The 24,700-nt window shown below is 38.1% G+C and overlaps 1 protein-coding gene across 1 annotated transcript in view; it reads right to left on the bottom strand.

Annotated features, from left to right (window-relative positions):
- Positions 1 to 24,700, bottom strand: part of LOC131044010 (ABC transporter C family member 2) — a 189,717-nt gene that overhangs the window by 125,880 nt on the left and 39,137 nt on the right. The window contains exon 7 of the mRNA XM_057977274.2: positions 14,624 to 14,648. Within this exon, the coding sequence (XP_057833257.2) occupies positions 14,624 to 14,648 (25 nt within the window). The remainder of the gene's footprint in view (positions 1 to 14,623; positions 14,649 to 24,700) is intronic.

Here is a 24,700-nt window from a genome sequence, read left to right as displayed (position 1 = left end):
TGGACTAGCTTAATCCTCAATCCATCCTCGAACTACATTTCGAATTTCATCACATTCTGGATTCGTTTTCTTTGTCTTTCCTTCAATTTCGAGTTTTTTCTCCCTGATTGCAGGTGGAGAATTTTCCTTGAACTGCAAGTTTTAATGATTTCCACTGTTTTAGTCTTTGTAGGGATATTTTTAACTAATTACAAGTGCACTTTATTGAAAAATAAAAACTTGTAATTTGTTTTTTATTTCCCCGTTGATGCTTTTTGGTTTTTTCAGTTAAAATAGGGATTTTTTGGTTAAGTTACAAGTAAACTTGTAATTCTTTTCTAAAACCCCTACTTTAATGGTTTTTGCTTGTAATAGGGATTTTAAACCCCTATTACATATGTGCAAGTGAAATATAACTTGTTGTAGGGATTTTATTTTCCCTTTACAAGTGATTTTAAACTTGCACATCTCTCTCCAAAACCCGATTTTGCCTAGGAATGAGAAAAGTGACATTTAAAACTTGCTATTTTGCCCCAAAAACCCGATTTTGCCTATAAAGTGAATTTTTGAGGATTTTAAACATGTAATTGCATTTTAAAAACCCGATTTTTGCCTTATTGATGAAACAGTGCAATTTTAAAACTTGTCATGTTGCCCAAAAAACCCGATTTTGCCTAGGAATGAGATAAAGTGCATTTTAAACTTGTTATTTCCTCCAAAAAACCCTATTTTCAACAATACATGCAAATTCAAACTTGCTATTTCCTTCAAAAAAACCCGACCAGCAAGCAGAAACGTTTTTGTTGAAGATTTCAAGCAAACTTTTGTGGAGATTTTTTAGGAAGGAGAGGCGTTTGGGATTCTTCCCTATTCTTGTGCATTTGCAAACATCTTTCACGCCATTCTAAGGTTTTGGGAGTTTGATTTATTGCTGGTTTCTTGGTGTCAAAAATGCAAACACGTTTTTACCAAAAACCACGTTTTTCTCCTTCAAGGATGCCAGGAATCAGCAATCTCCTCAATCGTTTTGGCTTGGTATCCAAAGGCGTTGAGGTTAGAAAGAGTTTTTGACACTTTCCACACCATTTCCCTTGCATTTGCTGCCACCTTTTTCAGTTTATGACGTTTTTGTAAAAACGTGGCAAGGGTTTGACATTGCGGATTTTCTTTATTTATTGGATTGTCTTCTTCATTCCAAGATTGTTGCATCTTTTGGAGAGGCATTTTCAGTTTGAAACAAGGTATGATTTCTTTTCTTTTCTTGTTTCATTTTCTTATTTTCTTGTTTTCTTAGTTTTCCTTTCTAGTTGTAAATTTGTAAATATGTTGTTCTTGCCCCAAAAATCGGTTTTGTGAGAGAGTTTTTCCCCCTTGATATGCAATTTTTGGATTGCATTGTTCTTCCCATTTTCCCTCCTTACTTGTATTTGGGATTTTAAATCCCGAATAAAAGTTGGCTGGAAATCTTTGTTCTTCCCTTACGGTTAAAGAATTTCACCATTTTTGGTTAAAATTCCAAGTTGAAAAGATGTGAAATACCCTTCCTTTCAAAATCGGGTTTTAAGAGCCCGATTACATGTTGAAAAGTTCTTCCCATTTTCATGAAAATGACATTCCCGGATTTTCCCATTTTTATCCATTCATGTCACTCATATCCGTACTTTCCATTTTCGTCATTTTCTGCAAGTCTAATTCTCATTTTCCATCCATATCTCCATTTGCAAATTTACAAGTGTACTTGCATTCGAGTTTAAAAAATCCAATTGCATGTATGCCCTTTCCAACTTGTATACTTGTGAAAATTTCCCCAAGATCCGAAATTGGTCAAAGTCAAGATTCCCCCATTTCCATTTATTTCCCCTCTTTCTCTCGCAAAGTCGTGAAGTTCAAGAGTCGAAGTTTTTCCCATTTGAAGAAGGAAAAATGTTATCTACAGCTGAATATGATGTTGCCTTAATGCTTTTAAATCTTCATCACAGTATTTCGGGTTGTCCATCAATGTCAGATTTGTCGTCATCACCAATTCCAAAAAAGATGAAGTACAAATATGACAAGTACCAAAACGAAGTTGCACCTTCCCAAGTTTCCTCTCATTTGGATCGTATCAGAGATACAGAGATAGGGCATGTAGACATGTCAGAATTTGTCAAGAGGGTTAAGGATCCACAAGATAACAATATGCAGCAGATTTTTGACAGCCATATCCATCACGCATCTTCTTTCCCGGTGGCTGCCCTAGAACCTGAATTTGTTCTCGCTTGCGCCCATCACTTTGACAAGGAGACGAGAATCATTAAAAATGATGATGGCGAAGCAATAATCCGCCTTGATGCAAACACAATTGAGAAGGTCTTCAGAATACCTCCCGCACCTGTTTACATGGAAATCTCCAAAGAGAGTGCAGCTCAGTATTATGTGAAAAGGGAAAAAGACTGTAAACGACATATCAATAGGTGGATCCATGAGCCACGAGACGCCTTCTCAAGGTGGGCAAAGTTGTACCACTGTGACTTCAAATGGGAAATAAGAGACATCGTAACCCTCCTCAGCAGGATAATGGGCCTTGAACATTCTAATGTTTTTGAGCCCTGGATGTACCAATTCATCATGTTCATAAGGCAGTCCCATCATATATCATGGGGAGAAGTCATTAGTGATGCTTTGTGTGAACAACTTTCAACAGTCTCTTCCACCATGACTTTCTACATGAACTCATATTTGGTGTACTTGGCAGCATCGCTTAGACATTTTTCAGGTCTTTCTACCAAGGGTGATCGCTCCCTTATACCGGTATGGAAATATTATGATCAGTTGCCTTTGAGACCCAGCAGATTGCATTTCAAAAGAGTCCAAGATACATTCTTTGGTTACTTCATGTGTCCGTTTGACAGAACTTTGAAGAACAAAAGGGTATCAAATGAGGCATGGGAAAGGGTGAGTGAGTATGGATGCTTGTTTCTACAGTTCCCGACCTTCACCTATATGAGAATCGGATGCTATAGTGGGCAGCCATACATGCTTCCTAGATACCCAACTGATAAGATCATTCTTATGGAGTTGGGAAGACAAATCATGGCTGTCCACACTAATCAATCTGCCAGACATAAGGTTGGAATGGAGATCTCTACAACAAACCCATTAAAAATTGGCTGGTATTCTCTTGTCACATTCGTTAAAGCCAAGGCCATGGAGACCGAAATGCAGGAAATTAAGCCCAAAAGGTTTAAATCCAGAGCTAATTTTGATTACTGGGGTATGAAGGAGATCAAAAAATCCTTCGTGCATGTGCATCGCATTGAGGATATCTGGGTAGATCTCCGTACAGAGGTCGAGGTTCTGAAGATCGATTACTGCAAGTTGAGCAAGTTGTTGATTTGAACTTGGTGGATATTCCACAAGGGATGATTGACGATGGGCACATACTTGATCCTGAATATATTTCACGAAGTGTTGAGGAAGCTCCACTTCCTTTAATCCAATGGTCACACAAGGAGTACATATCCATTCTTGAGAGATTTCAGCCTATCTTGGCTAACACCAACACCTGGCTGAAAAGTAATGTTGGTAGACTCATAAAAATCAAGATTGGAAAAGAAGATGATTCTACGGGACCTCTTGGACGTAAGTCTGAGATTCAGGTTGACAACAAGGAAGGTGCATCATCTTCGGGTACAAGGATCAAATTGCAAGTTAGTCGGGCTGTAGTGCTTCCTCCTGAGGAAGCGACAGTTCATGGGAAGGAAAAGTCATGGTTTCATGTTCAGGTGATCGATCTGGACAATCCAAAAGAAGGGCAGCAATCTGATGATGCTCCCAAGTCTCCAGCATCAGACTCGCCTCATGAGATTATTCCCCCAATTTCCATTGAGACGCCCCTTTCTCCTCCTAACTTGCTTGTGGATGAATCTCCTCAGAATGCCATTCCTATTTCGGCATACGAGCCACCTCCCGATCATCAACAAGAGAATGTGCAGGAAGTTCCTGAAGATACTCCTGCTTGTATCCAGCTGTCAGAAATTAATACCTCCATTTCTGGTTTTGAAGAATTCATGAGGCAATCTTCATGCCCATTGGTTATTGAGCAAATCATGGTCGCCATCCAAACAAATATTCCTCCCACGATGACCACGGTTATTCAAACAGAAACTGCTTCTCCTTTGCCTACAGCTGCTACAGAAGGAGAGTTGATGGCTTTACCTCCATGGCTTAGTTCTTTTACTCCAAAAAGGAAGAAGCAAGAAATTTCACCTGATGCCTTTGATTATCAGCAACTAATACAGTCTAGATCCAAGGTTGCTAAAAAGGCCAAGACTATCTCAAGAGTAACTGTTAACAGCAACAGGATGAAGGTAGCTGAAATTGTTGAACCCATTGCAGATAAGCCACTTGAAGAAATGTCAGTTGCTGATTACAAAGTTACAACGATAGAATTGGGTAAGCAAACGCATGAGGTGATTAAACATGATGCTCAGTTTTCTGTAGCTTCACTGGTACAGCGGTGTGATGAACTTCTAGCAAAGAAAGATAAGCTAGAAGAGGAAAACCGACAACTTATGGCAGTTGTTCATAAAATCACAAAACCTGTTGCTGAAGGGAGTAACTCCATAGGTTCTTCCGATCCCCAAGAATTAATTCGTGGAGTGGAAAGAGCTACTCAGAAGGTACAAGCATTGGATACCTGGGTTGATCAGCTTCATGATCTATGTGCACAAGTGATGAAAGACATATTTCAGATGATGTCTAAGTTGGAAACCGTTGAAGAGAAACTGGATCAGACTTCCGATACTTTCAAAAAGAATCTAGAAAGTGTTGAGGATAGTTTGACAATTTGGCGTACTATGCCCCAACAACAGTTGAGTGTTCTACAGGAGTATGCCATCATCTCTTCCAGGGTCATGTACTTGGAATTTGAAGAGCTTCTGGAAAATAAGGCCCTTGTTCTTAAATCCCTTATTGAGGAGATTGGTGATGCAATGAGATTACGGGGTGAAGTTTTCCGAGATATTGTCTCTCATTGTGAAAAGGCCTCTTGCAACATATTAAGTTAGGATGGAGAGCTAATTCCAAAAGAAGAAGTTTTTGCTGATTTACAGATGAGGATTCATAGTGAATGAAGGAGCGGACAATTCTCGGCCGCTTCAATTCAAATGTTGATGAAACACCAAATCTTTTTGCATGAAATCTAGTCCATCTTGGATAAAAACAGCTCTGCGCTCCTCCGATGTCATGATACTATCGTGAAGACCATGGTTGTTGCCAAGAACACCCATGAACCGGATCTCGAGGAACTACAAATGATCATCCAGAAGTTTGAAGGATTCGTGTCTTCACGTGCTACAACTTAAGTGTTTTTCAACACTTAGTTGTAGTTTTCCACATTTGTAATCTTTAGTTGTAGTTTTTCTTTTGACAAGTTACATGTAAAAGTCTTTTTGTAAAATGCAAGTAAACTCATTACTTGCACTTTTGTAATTACATGTAAAGCAACTACAAGTTGTGTTCAATTAGGACTGTAGTTGGAATAAGTCTTAGTTAGTTATGTCTTAGTTAGTTATTGAATAAGTCTTGGTGGTTGAGAGAATATCTCAAGTTAGTTAGGATCCTCCCACCTTTTTCTCAAGGCTCCTCTTCTACAAATACTTGAGGGGTCTATTGTAATTTTTATCTTTTTGGAAAGCAAGCAAAAACTCTGCCAAATTTACAGCAAAGAAGTCTTTGAGCTTTCATGTGTGAATTCAAGAATTGAAAAGAATAGAAGGAAATTGCTCAAGCTTTGAGTCTTTGTGCTACATACTTGATTTTGTGTTCTATATTATCTTTCTTGCAAGTGTTTCTTAAAGAGCTTAATCACATCTGATTTGCAGTCTTTGTGCTGCAAGTAGTTGAGGTTAATATAGATTAAAATAAATATTTTGTTAAGAGAAGTTGTAAGTCTTTGTGCTTTCACTTGTTCTTAGGAGAATTTAGGAGTAGATTTTGTGAGAAATAGCTGTCAGTCTTTGAGCTTATACTACTTCCCATTGTTTTTAGTAGAAAAGAATAAGATATTTCAATCTTTGAGGTGTTATAATTTGTTCTTTATAGCATTAGTATAGAAAAGGGTAGATAGGACTTCACATAATCAAGTCTTTGAGCTTGATATTGTTGTCCCGTCCCGAAGGAAGTGACGGAAGTCTTTGCACTTTTAGGAAACTTCATTTCCTTTCTCTCATTTCATTTTGAAAGTGGTTACTGTTGTTTATATCAAATCGCTATCCTTTTCTATGAAGAGAAAAAGGATATTGTCTTTCTTGAAAGAAGAATAAAGATTGATGTCCCATCTTATTTTATTTTCAAAGTTGTAGTTAGATAGGGGGAGTCTTCCCTTAATTAGGAGAGTTTTACTCACACACTGTGGTTGAAACCACAATTTTGTATATTTCCCCAAGTGTACAAAATTTTCAACCAACAAGACCTCCTGAGAGGGGATTTTAACATGTGATAGAACTAGAGGAGGGGGCTAAACCTGTTATAACCACTCCCTATAGGCATCCAAAGAGGCATAAGGATGAGATTGAGAAGGCTATCAGAGAGCTTCTTATGATGGGGCACATTAGGCCTAGTAAGAGCCCATTTGCTTCTTCAGTTGTGTTGGTAAAAAAGAAGGATGGGACTTTTTGGATGTGCATTGATTACAGGGAGTTGAATAAGAAAACAATTAAGAATAGATACCCAGTTCCCCGCATTAATATAGACGAGTTACATGGAGCTTCTTGTTGGTGTTGGAAATAAGCCACACCTGGACCGACGATGGACTGGTCCACGAGGGACCAGTAGCTCAGTGGTAGAGCACTCCAGCAACGTATGGAAGGTCCTAGGTTCGAGTCCTAGCTGGTCCATGTCTCAACATGGTATCAAAGCCAGGTCCAAGCTAGGAGCCCCAAGCACACGAGAGGTGTGGCTTAAGGGGGGGTGTTGGTGTTGGAAATAAGCCACACCCGAACTGACGATGGACTGGTCCAAGAGGGGCTAGTAGCTCAGTGGTAGAGCACTCCAACAGCGTATGGAAGGTCCTAGGTTCGAGTCCTAGCTGGTCCATGTCTCAACACTTGTTACTTGTCCAAGAGAGACTTGAGATCCGGCTACCATCAGATTCAGGTCAGGGAAGATGATGTGGAGAAGACAGCTTTCAGGTGTCATTTTGGGCACTTCGAGTTCTTAGTCATGCCCTTTGGCTTGACTAATGCTCCATCTACCTTCTAGTCATGAACATGATATTCAGAGATCAGTTGAGGAGATTTGTACTGATATTCTTTGATGATATACTCATTTATAGTAAGACTTAATAGGAGCATTTGAAACACATTGACGTTGTGCTCAGCATTCTTGAGCAAGAGTCCCTATATGCTAAGATGTGGCATTCTTGAGCGAGAGTACCTGTATGCTAAGATGTCTAAGTGTGCATTTGGGATGACTAAGTTGCTATTTCGGGGTCACATTATCAACGTTGAGGGTGTCTATGTGGATCCGGATAAAATCTGAGCTATCATAATTGAGCCCCACCCAAGAATATTTCACAACTCAAGGGATTTCTTAGTTTGTGTGGATTCTACCGCCATTTTGTGAGGGGTTTTTCTCATACTACTGCTCCGCTTATAGATTTGACTCGAAAGGATGCATTTGAGTGGTTAGATAGAGCTCAGCAGTGTTTTGACAGGTTTAATGTAATGTCCCTACTAGTTAGAGATTACTGTCCTGCAAAACAAATTGTTAGAATACAACATATAAATATATATATAAACCATTTTTAATTTGCAATCTATCTTTAATACTTAATTAACATAATCATAATTTTCATCTAATAAAAAGGATACGAATGCCATACAAAAGTATGTCCTTAGGCGGCCGTGAAGCTCGCCTTCTTGGAACCCCTTAGTTCCAAGCCCTCCAGGAAATCGAAGATGAGTTCGAATCCTGTCCTCTTACACCCAAGCCATCCAAGGAAGACCCTTGTCTATTCCTTGCCTTGGGTGATGCCTCCATCATCCAAGTCCTTAGAGGGGACCGGCCAGATCCGTCTCTTCTTGGTTGAGTTTAATCAACCAAACCATACATATGCATATCAGTTTTCAGTATATATATTGCCCTAGGAATTATTATACTCCCTCCCTTAGACTACGGGAGTTTCCTCCCTATAGCCTCCAACATGTGATTTCCTTTATAATCCATTTGACACTTTAGTACTATTTTCAATTCATAATCTACCTCTTTATGTTAACATGGATTCCTAATGTATTCTTGAACTTATATATATCAAATGTGCTTTACCATCTTTAACATATGCATTACATTTCATTAATTACATTTGTATTACATAATCCTTCCTAGTGTGTAAATTAGTGTATACAACAATTAACATTATTATATCCCTTACATATGTTTAATGACTGGTGAACATTAACACATTAATTAATATATATACATTCACTATACAACAATTAATATCAACATATCCCTTACCCTGGTTTAATGATATATATTAATGAGCATTACACATTAACTAATATATTCACATTAACTATTATACTTATATTATTTAATATAAGAATCCACCTATTCCTTACCTGTCATCCACAGCAGAAGGCTTGTTCTCCAAATCTTCCACCGCTCTCCCTCCCGTCCTCTTTCCCTAACCCCTTGCCGCTGCTCCCTTATATATCCCATGAGGGCTTGTGCCCCTCCACGGGTCCCCTTCCGCATGAAGAGGTGCGGGGGTAATCGCAGCCTAGGCTGCGGTTACCCATGCACCACTTCGTGCGGAAGTAACTAGGCTAATATAAGATATTAGGAGTCATCGGGTTTGTTAGGATTTAAGTAATGCTTTTTTGGTAATATATATATATATATATATATATATATATTTAAATATATTAAATATTACATATTATTTCCTTTTAAATATATTAAATATTAAATAACATTTCATTTAAATATATTAAATATTACATATCATTTCATTTTAAATATATTAAATGTTAAGTATCATTTCATTTAAATATATTAATTATTAAATAACATTTCCTTTATTAAAATAAATTAAATATATTTCCTTTATTTTTCATAGATTACTTATATTATTATTTTAATTATTCATTTACAATAACCTTATTTAATTAATCCACATAAGTGATTTTACATCTCGTGATACCGTAGGGGTTATCACATTTAAGGGGTTGATGAGCACTTGCCTAGTCTTGGCCATTCCTGATCTTAGTAGACCTTTCGAGTTGCATTGTGATGCCTCAGGTGAAGGCATGGGTGCGGTATTAATACAGGATAGGCACCCCATAGCATTTAAGAGCAGGAATTTGAGGGGTATTGAGAGGAGCTATAACATATATGACAAGGAGATGTTGGTGATAATGCACACCTTGGCTAAATTCAGATAGTACCTGGTGGGTAGCAAGTTCACAATCAAGACAGATCATAATAGTTTGAAGCATTTCCTTGGACAGGATTTGAATGATAGGCAGCAAAAGTGGGTCAGCAAGTTATAGGCCTATGACTTTGACATGGTTTTTGTCAAAGGCAAGAAGAATATAGTTGCTAACACCTTATCCAGGAGACCTCACTTGTGTGCTTTGGGAGAGATAGCTGAGGATTGGAGGGAGATGATTTCTACAGAGTATGTGAAGGAGAAGTGAGCCACTAGGATTATTGATGGCACCATCTCGGATGGCAGGTTCATGGTGGTAAATGACTTGATCATTTACAAGGAGAGGATCTTCTTAGTGCCAGGATCTGCTATGAAGCAGAAAATTTTGAGATCTTTCCATAACTTACCGTTAGCAGGCTACCTAAGTTATTTCAAAACTTATAGGCAGGTGAGAGGGCGTTTTACATGGAAAGGGCTCAAGACACAGGTGTTACAGTATGTGAGGGAGTGCCCTATGTGTCAACAAAATAAGCATGAGAACTCCTTCCCTGTAGGATTATTGCAGCCCCTACCCATTCCTAAGAGGAAGTGGGACAGCGTGTCGATGGATTTTATCTTAGGCCTACCTAAGGACCAAGGCAGGGATTGCATTTATAGTGGACCGGTTGACGAAGTTTGCGCACTTCTTTGCTATCACGTCCACCTATACAGCGGCTCAAACAACTGAGTTGTTCTTCCGAGAGGTATTCAGATTGCACAGGTTGCCACAGAGCATTGATAGTGATAGGGACAGCAGGTTCATGAGTAATTTTTGGCAAGAGCTCTTCGAGTTGTGTGGGACACAACTCACCCTGAGCACTAGTTATCACCCACAGACAGACAATCAAACCGAGATTGTTAATAAGTGGGTAGAAGGGTACCTTCGCAACTACATCGCAGGGCAGCAAAAGGCATGGGTTAAGTGGTTACATTTGGGGGAATACTATTATAACACCACCTACATGTCAATTCAGATGTCACCATTTATGGCTCTCTATGGGTATGAAGCTCCGAGTTTCTTGGATCTATTGTTTGGAGACAGCCGAGTACCAAAAGCCAAGGATCTTTTACAAGAGAGTCAGGATATTATGAGGTCCTTGGAGGAGAACATACAAAAAGCTCAAAATCAACAGAAGCATTGTGCAGACCAGCACAGAGTTGAGAGATCTTTCGAGGTTGGTGACATGGTTTATCTTATGTTGCAGCCTTACCGACAGTCCACTCTCAAGAAGAGTGGTGCAAAGAAGTTGAAGCCACACTACTATGGGCCTTTCAGAGTTATCGGGAGGGTAGGTTTGGTGGCTTATGAGTTGGAGTTGTCGGCAGACAGCAAGGCAAAAAGGCATTGGGGCATAATGTGGTACCTTCAGCAGAGTTACCTCTAGATGAGGGGAAACCTATTTTGGTCCCTAAAGCTATTATTGATAGTTCCAATTTCAGGCCAATCGGAGTTGATTTGATGGTTTTTCCAAATACTTACTATGTATAGTAAGTGAATTGCCAGGTTGGGATTTCAAGGTTTCTAGTTCTTTCATGGTCGGGACTCATTATCAGTGGTATTGGTTCATATCCGACTGGCAATTTATTATTATCTGGAAATATTTATTATTTAATGATAAAGTTCAAATTATAAAGTTAAATAAATTAAAACATTTAACTTTATCATTATTTAATATAATAAGAGGGGTAATAAAGTAATGTTTTGGAAATATTAAATGTTTCCCCTCTTGCTTTGTACGTGGGCACCAATTGAAGGAAAGAACGTTATTTTGAATTTGGGCATTTATATTACGATAATAGATAGTTTCTATTTATTGTTAATAGTTATCTACCATAATATTCTATAAATACTTAGTTAGCTGTTAGCTAGAATAGAATGTTTCTATTCTTCGCGATCGTTTCCTAAGGAAACATCATCTTTCTTCTTGTATATAAAGATCTATTGATCTCTATTAATATTAAGCAAATATTTACCAATTACTTCGTAATAGTTTATTCCCACATTGCTAACAAGCGGTCGACTTCCTCATTGGGAAGATATAAAGGAGTCGGAGTGTTTCATTGTGGGTATGCTTATGGATGGATCGAATTTGCTTAAGACTCTTGGGAGTTGTTCAGGCTATTGAGGATGCTGCACCTCATTAGTGATACTTTCCACACCTTTGAGAGACAAGGTCTAGGGGTTTGTATGAAATTTCATAACTGAGACAGTATTTGGAGCTTCATGAGTGACCAATTGTTAGAAATTAGGATCTTAGGATACTAATCATTATAACCAAGATTATAAAGTAAATGAAATATGAAACATACATGCAAAATGTACACATTACACAAGATATACATGGGGAAAACCCTTTCGGGTAAAAAACCCCATAAAGCATCATTTAATTAAAACACTTACAAATATAGTCTATAATAAAATAGACATGAACCTGGGGACACTCCTCCAATACTTCCACATGGCCAATAATACCTCATATGCATAGTGATACAACTCACAATAAAGCTCCAAATTCACACACCTCTCAAATGAGAGAGAACCTCCTTAAATATAGGAGGAAGGGTGACTTCACTAGTCACACCTTTTCAATAACCCCCACTTATAAATAATTAATAATCTAATAGTTATTAGATTATAATTATTTCAAATGGGATATGCTTATAAAGCATATAATATATAAGGTTTTATAACCTTATATTAGAACATTATATATAAATGTTATAAGGATGTGATCCCTAATAACATTATGTTCTAACACCAATTGATCTCAGGAAAAGAGGATGACTTAGCTGGGAAAAAAGACTAGATATAGACATTAGCTGGGCAGATTCCTTCCTTGATTCTGTGTATTATTGTATTGGCCAAATGGATATTAAAACATGCATACACCAATCGGTATACCGGTACATACAAAATTGAAAGAAGTAAAGCAATCGTATACCGGTATACGATTTGATATGTGGAGCTGGTCGAATCTACCATTGCTGAGATTGACGTTGAAGATCTGATTTCAGATTGAAACTGGATGTGCACACTCCGGAGGTGGCATTGAGTCACTAGAAGCTTATCACTTTTGCCATACCCTTCCTTGGTTTGAATTTGATTGGTTGCTGCTTGTGGACAGCTGGGGTAAAAGCTGAGCTTCACGACCTTCTCTAATGTACGGTGGCATGAAATAAAAACATTGGTTTTCTCATTATGGTTTCTTACCAGCATTGTATTGATCATAATTTCAAAAACTTATTTTGCTGTGTGCTTCCAATCAACAAATCCATTATTATTATGTGCTGTAATATGATGATTCTCTGAGTTAATTGTCACAGGAGACTTTAGAAAGTTGAACAAAGAAATACAATTTTGCTTGCAAACTGTTTGCTATTATTCCTACTCTGTATTTCAGTCAGCATTTGAATATAAGCCAACTGTTTGACAAAATTCCTCTAAGTAAAATTGGGAAGAAATTGAGTGCAAATAGGTTAGCCCATTACAATAATACTTTGCGATTGAGATCCTAACATTGGTCTTCATTTTAGTTGCACTTAGGCATATCCGGATGTTGTCAAAAGTGCTTGTTTTGTCTCTTTTCATAGATGAAAATTAATCAGTGTACACATTGTTTACTTAGATTCCACAATCATTAATTAGTGCCCTCTTCCTCCTACCTTGTTCGTAAATTTTCAAAAGCTTGTTCATTTTCTTCTCTAGAATTGCATGATTTGCACAATGAATTTTCTTAGTATTGTTGAGCATTAAACAAGGCTATACAAAGCATTACAATTGACAGAATCCGACAGAGGTTTTTAACTAAGAAGAAAATCCAACGCATTCTAAAAATGACTAAGTCTCAAAAAGCAATGTAATTACATGAACACTTAGACGTATAAGAAGCCACCCATACAAAAGAATGAGGTATAAATTTGAAAAGTTTGAGGGGGGGTGGGGGGCAATTTAGGTAACAATGTTGAAAACACTATCAACAACTTCACTTGTCTCTCCCACCTTATGACCAGCTACCATTATCTCCCTGTCATTGCAGCCAGGAATGAGTTCTTTCTTGTCTCATGCCCTGTGGGACATTCCCCTTTGACACTCTTCCCCATATTGTTCCATACCCTCTTGTCCCCCCTCCTACTTTTCAATACCATGCCCCATCAAATGTTTGTATGCTAAAGAGTACAAATCTATGCATCAAATGCTGAAATTTGTTTAGCTGATGATCCCTCCTCTATACCTCCACCCAAAGAACATATTGATGTTTCCTAAAATGGAAAAAAATATGAGTTTATTGCCTCACTACAACTCAAACTCCTTTGTGCCCTCCTTAGGCACACCATCCTCCCACAGAGCACCCCTACCCCTAATAGTGACTACAATGCCTAGGTTTCATGCACCATGTCATTCAACCAAGATCTCTTAGCTTGAGACCTTCTACAATTATTGATGAGTGTGACTCTTATTCCAATTATACAGATAAGACCCAATTTTCCCATTGTGGCATTTTTCGCTCTATTTAATTTGACAATGAGTCCTTTCTCTTGGATATTTGGACTATTTAGAAGCTATTTCTAGTCATCTTGGTGGTCTCACAAAGTCTGTCATTTCTAATAGGGTTTGAGTTTGCCCAATGTATGTTAACTTGTGTTTGTTTGTCAGAATGCCTTTCAGCTTTTGTTTTCTTTTAGTTATGTTTTAACTTATAGTTTATTTGGAGCCTCTTTTTGGTTCCCTTTGTTATCATCTCTAGTTGTATTTTTGAATCCCATGGACCAATTTTGGTGACATGTGGACATTGATATAATTTCTTTACTTTTATTTTCCATGTAGGCACCAGATTTCTAACTCTTATGATATCAATTAATGAGATCTTCACTAACTAGAACTTAAAATTATAGTCTTAAAATTTAAAGTATTTCTTTTCAATTAATATAAGGTTTGTTTTCTTGGTCAATTTAGGGGATAAAATATACTTAAATTATGACTGGTATTGATAATAGAAAATTTGAACATATGTGCCAGAACCTTTGATAGATGAAATTTATTTTTGCTTTCAAGTATCCTGAGATGTGATTATTCATCATGTTTTTATACATGTTTAAATGATCTCCTTACCTATAACAACACAGGATAGATTATATTGTCAACAAAACAGTAATTGCACTATAATCATTAAAGGGGGCTACCAATCTCACCTTGAACATGCCTCCAAACCAGAATCTGCAATGAATAACAAAAAAATGAGATTCCCTCCATTTTGCTCTCTCTACGTCTACATCTATTGTGTGCCCTAAGCATACAGTATTCAACATATATTTGAACTGATAAGAAAACCAATTATACAAAGTGAACAAACCAATAAATGAAATCCTTCAAGAACCATAAATGATACTTTCTTTAACAATGTCACTCCAGACAGGATTAGTGTTTCCGCAATAAGAAAATCAACAAGCTCACTTAGGCCACAAATATGACACACAGAATTTCTGATATCCTATATATCCACTCTCTTAGGAAGATTTATTACTGAAACTTTCCACAATAATGAGAATCTGATCTCATAGCCATCACACATAAAAACAGGTACAACAAAGCTATCTATCCCTCATTAGGAACAAACCCAATTCCTGACCGATACCCAATGTTTATTTTCTTACATAAACGCTAAAGGAGTCCAACCTCAGTTCACCATTGTATGGATAAATGATCTGAAATCTCTAGCTCTCTTTGAAATATTGACCATCTACTTCTCAAGTACTACATCGGGCTTCTAGATGGAGACATATCAAGAACGAAATAATACATCAACCCACAACAATATTCTAAAATCATTCAATCTTTATTTCTACCTCTTCTTCTTCTACAATGATATCTCTTCTTCTCCTAGCAAGAGAAATGATGTTAACAATTCTTAAATTCCATGGTAGTAGACAAAATTTATTGTAACTTGGTTTTTATTCATTTTCTAACCTTCCTGTAGTTGTACTATAGTGAGCCCATGATGACTTTCCCTTCCCCAAAAAAATGAGAGACCTTTTGCAAACCATTTTTGTTGGACTGATACCAATATTTCTAATCATTGTTGGAAAGTAGATTTTGTTCAGTTTGAAAAAAACCTGAAAGTGATTTGACTGCTAGATTGCTCGTACTACTCTCCCACTAAAACTATTTCAGAATGGCTTGCAAGCTAAACACATGAATACCCTGAGAATCACCTTTTTAGTGATTATGCTACATAGACTTGAGTATATGATCACTGAACTGCAGTTTAAATTTCAAATTTGTTGGTTGAAAATTTTGTAGACCTGGGGGATGTACAAAATTGTGGTTTCAGCCACAACGTGTGAGTATGATACTTTCCTAATTAAAGGAAGGCTCCCCCTATCTATAAACTATTCTTAAACTAAAAATGGATGAGACAACAGTCTTTTTTCTTCTTTCAAAAAAAACTATATCCTTTTCTCTTCACAGAAAAGTGATAGCAATTGAAAATAACAGTAGCAACAACTTCTAAAACAAAGTGAAATAAAGGACATAAAGTTTCTTGAAAGCACAAAGACTTTCGTCACTTCCTTCGGAACGGGACGGTAATATCAAGCTCAAAGTCTTGAATATGTGAAATCCTATCTACCCTTTTCTTTATTAATGATAACAAGAACAAAGTATGGCAGCACAAAGTCTGAAATATCTTGCTCTTCTCTACATAAAACAGCACGAACTAGTGTGAGCTCAAAGTCTCACAGTTATTCCTTATCACAAAATCTACTTCTAATTTCTCTCAAGAATAAGTGTAAACACAAAGTCCTACAGCTTTTCTCAATAGAAAATCTACTCTAACAGATATTAATCTCCAATACTTACAACACAAAGTCTGCAAATCAAATTTGATTAAGCTCATATAGAAATACTAGCAAGAAAGATAATATTGAACACAAACTCAAAATATTTAGCACAAAGTCTCAATCCTCGAGCAATCTTCTTCTATTTCTTTCAACTTCAATTTACACTTAAAAAGCACAAAGTCTTTCTTGCTGTAAATTTAGCAGACTTTACTTGCTTGCTTTCCAAAAGATAGATTTTACAAAAGACCCTCTCAAGTATTTATAGGAGAGGAGTCTTGAGAAAAAGGTGGGAGGATCTCAACTAACTTGAGAAATTCTCTCAACCACCATGACTTATTCAACTAATAAGACTTATTCAAAATTACAAGTCCTATTCTAAATTGACTTGTAATCAGCCTACTTGTAATTACAAAAATGCAAGTAATGACTTAGCTTGCAATTTACAAAATTGTTTTTACAAGTAAGCTTGTCAAAGAGAAAACTACAATACTGAAATTACAAATTTGAGACAACAACTAAGTGTTGAAAAACACTTATGTTACAGCATGTTTGGCCGTGAACCCTTCAAACTTCTAGATGATCATTTGTAGTTCATCAGGATTCGGTTAGTGAGTATTCTTCGCAACGATCATGGTTTTCACAATAACATCGCTGCAACGAAGGATTGTAATGTTGTTCTTCTCAAGAGAAGACTGGATTTCCTGCAATAAGATTTCATATTTCACCAAAGCTTGAATCGATATACCTGAAAATTGTTCATTCATCCATTCATGGTGAATCTTCATCTGTAGATCTGAGAAAACTTCTTCTTCTGGCAACAATTCTCCATTCTGATCCATAATATTACAAGAGGCTTTCTCACAATGACAAACAACATCTTGCAAAGCTTCATTGCGTAATTTCATGGCATCATCAATATCCTCAATGAGTGACGTGAGAACAAGGACTTTATTCTCCAAAAGTTCTTCAAATTCTAGATACATGACTCTAGAAGGAATAACGTTCAACTTTTCTTGAGGCATCTTGTGCCAAACCATCAAATTGCCTTCAACTCTTTTCAGGTTCTATTTGAAAACCTTAGAAGCCTAATTCAATTTTTCTTCAATGATATCCAACTTAACCATCATTTTGAACACATCTTTCAACACTTGGGTACATAAATCATGAAATTGATCTACCCAAGAATCCAGCGCATGTACCTTTTGAGAAGCTCTTTCAGCTCCTTGGACTGATTCTTTTGCATTTGAAGTTGGAGGATTGTACCCTCATTTGAAGACTTGGTAATCATTTGGATTGTTGCAACAAGTTGCACATTTTCCTCTTCTAGCTTATCCTTCTTTGCTAGAAGTTCATCATACCTCTGCACCAATGAGGCTACCGAATGTTGAACATCATGCTTGACCACTTCATGTGTTTGTTTGCCCATCTCCACCCTCGTGATCTTGTAATCAGCAGCTTGCATCTCTTCATGTAGCTTGTCTACAATTGGTTCAACAATTTCAGCCGCCTTCATTTTGTTATTGTCCACTGTTACCCTTGAAATCATCTTAGCTCTTTTGGCAACCTTGGGTTTTGACTGCTTGAGATGCTGGAAATCAAAGTTGTCAAGAGAGATAACCTGCTTCTTTCTTTTAGGAGTAAAAGAACTAAGCCATGGAGGTAAAGCCATCAATTCTCCTTAAGCAACAGCTGAAAGTAAGTGAGAAGCAGTTTTTGTTTGAATGACAGTCGTCATCCTGGGAGAAGTTATTGTTTGAACGGCAACTATAGACTACTCATTAACCAAAGAACCTGATGACTGCATCATGAACTCATCAAAACTGGAAGCAGAAGTATCAATCTCTGACAAAGGGGCATACGCAGGATTACCCTCAAAGATATTCATCAAATTTTCTCGAGGATGATCAAGAGACGGCTCTGCTGCTGAAATTGGAATGACCCTCTAAGGAGATTCACCCACTGAAACAAGAACAATATGAACAGTGGAAAAAGCATCCACATTTGCATCAAGAGAAGACATAGGTAATTCTAAAGGAATCTGAGGGGGGACTTCATGAGGTGACTTCGAAATGGGTGACTCGGGAGCATTATCTGATTAAAGTTCCTCCTCTGGATCTTTAGCATCAATTACATGAATATGAAGCTGAGGCTTTTCTTTCCCTCGAACTGTCACTTCTTCAGGAGGAAGTACCATTACTCTATTAACTCTCAACTTGATTCTCGTGCTTGAAGATGATGCACCTTCCTTGTTGCATATTTTGATTTTAGACTTGAGTCTGACACGTCCTATAGAATCATCTTCCTTTCCAATCTTGATCTTGATGAGTCTAACACCGTTGCTCTTGAGCCAAGCATTAGTGTTAGCTAAGATAGGCTGAAATCTATCAAGAATGGAAGTATATTCCTTATGCAACCATTGAATTGATGGAAGTGGTGCTTCATCAACTCTCTTTTCAATATATTCAAGATCAAGTATCACTCCATCATCAATCATTCCTTCAGTAATGTTCACCAAGTTCAGGTCAACAATCTGCTCAAGAGAGTCTGCAATAATCCATCTTACGAACCTCCTTTTCTGTACGGAGATCAACCCAAATGTCTTCTATCCGATGCACATGCATGAAGGACTTTTTAATCTTTTCCTTCATGCCTCGGTAATCAAAATCTACTCTTGGCTTGAACCATTTGAGTTTTATTTCCTGCATTTCGATCTCCATGGCCTTGGCTTTGGTGGATGTAATGAGGGAATAATGGCCAACTTTTAATGGGTTATTTGTAGAAATTCCCATTCCAACCTTATGCTTAACAGATTGATGTGCATGAACAACCATAATCTGTCTTCCCAACTCCATAAAAATGATCTTATCAGTTGGATACCTAGGAAGCATATATGGCTGGCCGTTGTAACATCCAACTCTCATGTAGGTGAAAGTTGGGAATTGAAAGAATAAGTAGCCGTATTCATTCACCTTCTCCCATGTGGCATCTAACACTTTTCTCTTTTTCAATGTCTTGTAAAACAGGCACATATAATGACCAAAGAAGGCGTCCCGAACCCTCCTATAGTGCAATCTGCTAGGTCTCAAAGGCAGTTGGTCATAGTAATCCCAAACAAGTATAAGCGAGTGATCACCCTTGGTAGAAAGACCAGGGAAGTGTCTGAGTGATGCTGCTATATACACTAAATATGAGTTCATGTAGAATGTCATAGAGGAAGGAACTCCTGCAAGTTGTTCACAAAGGGTATTATTGATGATCTCACCCCAAGAGATGTGTTGAGACTGCCTTATGAGCATGATGAACTTATACATCCATGGTTCAAAAACATTAGAATCTTCCAAACCCATCATCCTGCTAAGAAGAGTGATTGTGTCTCCGATTTCCCACTTGAAATCACTACGGTACAACTTTGCCCACCTTGTAAAAGTAGCTAGTGGCTCATTGATCCATCTATTGATATGGCGTTTGCAATAGTTTTCTCTTGAAGCATAGTACTCAGCTACACTATCTTTGGAGATCTCTATGTACACAGGTGCTGGTGGTATTCTAAAAACCTTCTCAATAGTGTCTGCATCAAGACGGATTATCACTTCCCCATCATCATTCCTAATAGTTCTTGTCTCTTTGTCAAAATGATTGCCACAAGCAAGAACGAACTCAGGTTCTAGGGTAGTGTTGGTGTACGTTTTATCATCTACCAAACGTTAGAATAAGATATCCAAAGGTATTCTATCATCTCCTGAAAAATCACCGCTGGTGATTCCAAGGTCTATATGTGCGAACAAGCGACTTTAGTGGAATAGCTATTTGGGTAGTGTATGCTGAAAATCTCAAGGGGGAACTTACGTTTACAAGTGTCTTTCAAGCTTCTGAACTTAGATAAAAGGGGATAGGGTTAAGAAAGCTGATCTAAACCTACGGATTCTAGAGACGGTATTAACTGGGTGTTCTCGGAAAACCGCACTTTGCTTCGCCACACTAAGGACAACACAAAGCGGGTGCAATCTTCAATAGGTTGTGCTTATGATCGAAGTTTTGGCATACACAGGGGATAGGTTCAGACTAACTTTGCACAGTGAAATGGAAATCATCCATTCACCAAAAGTATGAGCGGAGATACACCGTTAATTAATACTTATCAAATCTTTCATTCAACTCTAACAACTTTGAAAGCAAATCTAAATTAACTTCTAATTAATGTGTTGAGGAAATTGAAACCATGCTAATCACTCAAATAACAGAGATTACAAAGCCTTAAAAGAAAGCACACATGCAATGTATTATTTGAAAAATGACCTTCACACAATAATATATCAAAAACCTCACACTCTCCAAATGAGAGGAGGTAGCCTTATATAGTTTCCAAAAAACAAACAACGGTCGAGATCAAATAGTGATCAAGGGCCCAAATTGGAAGTTACAAACCCTAATTAGGGTTTCTTAAAACTCTATCAGTTAGAATAGACAAAAGAGTGACATGTGGCATAGTTGCTATTATCATTGAGGTGAGTGTCCAGTTTCCCATTTTGCAGATTCAATGTATCTAGACCAAAGTTCCCAGACTCGGACTCGGCTCGGACTCGGCAAGGCTGACTCGACTCGTGACTCGGCTATGACTCGGCAACGACTCGGCAATGACTCGGCAAAATTAAAAAAACCTTGAAATTAAGAGATTTTTAACAATTTAAAACTTGTTTCATGTACCCATTATTGAATAAAGCCCAATTATAATGTGTGCTAGCTTGTTATGCCATGAAAGGCATGCTGGTAGAGTATCTACTTGTTTGGGGCTTTTGTTTAGTATTTTCTTTGGCCAAATTGAAATTTTGGGAGCACCAACATGAGACATCATGAACATCTTCATTTGGAAATTGTAAGGAATGCTTGTGTATGGTAGCATTAAATAGTGTGCTTTTTGAACTTAGGTTTTACCTTGGGACTATAGTTGACCTTGGTCTTTCTTGGACCTGTTAGTTTTTAGGCTATATATATGTTGGATGGAAGGGGGAATTGTGAGGCCAGAAGGGTTTGAAATATGCTCCTCAGAGACATGTCCCTTGCCAAAAATAACCTTGTGCCCCATGGGGGGATTTTTTGGGATGTGGGGATAGGTAGGAAATATCCCCAACTCACCCCCTTTTTTCAAAATTTTAAGAAACATCCCTGTTGTGAGGTACTCACACATCGCCCCATTGCAAATGAAGACCCCCACTTTTTGCTTTCTAGGGTTAGCTCTTTTAGTTTTGTTGTTGGTCGTTTTAGTGTCTTAGCCTTTGCATTAAAGGGATTGAGTTTCTCAAAGGTCATCAAATCGGGTGGATCTCCTCAAGGTGGAGTGAAGGAGGTTAGGTCAGTTGAGTGATTAGGGGTTATTTAGATCATTCCTAGGGTTCTTGTGTACTATCTGGTCACGCTTCAAGTTGCTAAATCAAACCTTGGTTGAATGCATAGTGTCCTCCTAGGTCCCATCCCTTACATCATGGTCAGAGTGAACTCGCCTTAAAAGTCTGGAATGTCATCTTGATCCTGAAATGGCCTGAAATTTGACTAAGTCTGGAAATTTGAAGGATCCTCCAAAAACTAGATTTTGCATTATAACTCATGGAGGTCCGAAACCACTCTCAAACATCCTGACAATATATATGGAATATAACTTAAAGTATAAGAAAGAGAAAAGACATAAGGAAATGTCACTTATACTTAAATGTTATATTCCATATATGAATCCTGACGAACATACTAACCTGTCAAACAAGTCAAAACATTGACCTGTGGTGGCCGAGTTTTGGAGCTTGGACTCGGCGAGTTTTGCCATAACTCGCCTGACTCGCGAGTCAGGCGAGTTATGGTCAAAACTCGCCGAGTCCGAGTCACGAGTAAGCAAAACTCGCCGAGCTTGGCTCGACTCGCCAACTCGGCGAACTCGCCTGACTCGCGGCGAGTTTGGGAACTCTGATCTAGACACAATGAGTTGAACCTCTTCCATAGTGACACTTGGCAAGTTACTAATCTGGAAGTCGACAACGTCCACATCGTCAGTACACATGGCGAGGATGCATTCCCACTCAACTGCCTGAGCAAGAAAGTTTTCGTCAATGAGTTGAAAACTCACAATTCGTGAGAGATCCCCCTTATCAATCATCCCCTAGCTCTCAGGTTCTCTGCCTGCATGTGTTTTTCTCGCATACCCTCCCTTTGCTGAAAGATCCCTGATGGATCTCTTTTACCAATCTGCTGTAATTTTTATTTATTTAAATTGATTTTTCCTGCTTATTAATATTTTCTTTCAGAAATAGACAGAAGTTGCAGAAGGGTTGAATTCTTTTTGTATTTTGATGATTTTTCAACAAGTAAATAATGAAGTACAAGTACATGAACAAAGTACTGAAAATGAAGTTCATATACAGCCAAAACAAATTCGATTCAAGGCAGATTTCTGAATATAAAATCAAATATTTGACCAGATGAAGATTTCCAATAATTTCAGGAAGATTACAATCAGGAATAATTCCAACCTGGATGCTGAAAGAGTAACATAACTAGGAATGAAGTTGTGGCAAGATTCCAGCCCTCCAAGTGCTGCACGTGGGAAGGAAAGTGGCTGCCAGGTACAGCCGTATGGTTGCCAAGTACACCCAACTGGTTAGAAACCCCAAACCCCACGCTGAACTCTGTCAGAATTGCTGAACCTCCAGAAAGAATGCCGTACAATCTCCAAGATGCTAATAGCTGCAAACAAATCCAAACCACTGTATTGGGGGCTACGTCCCAAACAGGCAAGGCATTGGGGTTGGCGTCCCAGATGCTGAAAAGCTCTTCCAGAGCCAAATCTCAAATCCAAGATGTAAAATGTGTAAAAGATAATCATAGAATGAAGCTCCTATCCCCTTATAACCCCTCTCAATTGCAAATCGAACCCTAATTGTCTCCAAGTGACGTGGTCTAGTGGAAATGTTATAATTTCTTATTTTAAAGTGGTCATGTTACTAGAAAATGACCTTTTTCCCCATAGACAGAAATCCGCTCACTGAATTGCCCTGAGACCAAAGAGAAAGATTTAAAGAATTTCAAGATCTTTCCAACGAGCTATCACACAATAGGATGCGCATCCAGATGAGACCAAAAATCCCCTTATTACTCCAAAATGGCTAACAACTTAGCCTTATTTAATTATTAAACGCTAACTTAGGAAATATTAAAAATATAACCCAAATAGCCACAAAATGCCCAACTGACATTACAAACCCTAAAATCATCCTGTCACCTGTCTGTGACTGAAGTCGGAAATCAAGGATTCACTGGTAGTCTCATCCCTAAAATCTAGGGATGTTCCTAAAATTTAGGAAACAAGCCCAATCTCTTTGAAACTGAAACCATCTAAAAGGTCATGAATAACCTCACGACTGGCAACTGTCACGACCTCCTAAAATTTAGGGATACCCCCTAAAATCTAGGAACTGCTCCAAACTGGCTCCAAACTGCCTGTAAAGCCAAAATCCAATCACTATATGCACTGAATGAGTCCCAATCAACCTCTGCTAGCCTACGAGACTCCAATGATAGGCCAACTCCTCCGTCTCTGATGTCCACTCTAGAAAGGGGACATGACAAGCCTCCCCTCTCGGAGTTGCTTGCCCACAAGCAACTGAAACACCAATCCTCCACCATCCCAAATAAGATGTAAACAAATCATTGCATGTAACTGCTGCTCATCTCTGATATAAACAACATGCAATGCCCCGGTTTGGAATGGCTCCTCAAAATGCTGAAGCACCTGTGCTGTCAAATCAACACTGTCTGGGTCCCAGAGCGAAGCATAGCTCCCGCTGAATACCTCAAGTGAGCAATGGAAAACTATATCATCTCCATAGATCAAATATCCATAAATGCCAAGACCACTAGTGTGTCTGTGATCACCAACATGCATAACATCCGTCATAATATCCAATGAATATCAATCCATGGAAGACCCTCTGTGATCTGACCCCATTTGACACAAGTGACACACAACTGCCACACACTGCTGCTGATGTGCCGGAAGATCTAATGCCAACTCACTAGACAATATATAATACTGACTAAAATCATCACTGTCCAAGCTGGCATCTAAAAATATGTAATCACCAACTAGCAATGAAACAATCACCCTGTCTAAAGAATCAGGTGAAATTGCCACATCAACTGGCTCAAAGTACTCACTAGGAGTAACATCACATAACTCATCCACGCCAGCTATCTGATGACAATCAACCTGTGGATCAACTGTCGTCCCACTCTGCTCGATAAACTGAGATGGATAGTGGGTAAACTCCAGCTCCATCCTCGTGATATTCCGAACATACCGTCCAAGTGTCAACAACCATTGTACACCCACGACTACATCTATACATCTGAAGTGAAGCAACCCATGTAGGATCCACAAAAGGAAGG

This window comes from Cryptomeria japonica, chromosome 11 (assembly GCF_030272615.1).
Source record: "Cryptomeria japonica chromosome 11, Sugi_1.0, whole genome shotgun sequence".
Taxonomy (NCBI): domain Eukaryota; kingdom Viridiplantae; phylum Streptophyta; class Pinopsida; order Cupressales; family Cupressaceae; genus Cryptomeria; species Cryptomeria japonica.
Note: the sequence above shows the minus strand (reverse complement) of the source record. Positions and strands in the feature narration are given on the sequence as shown.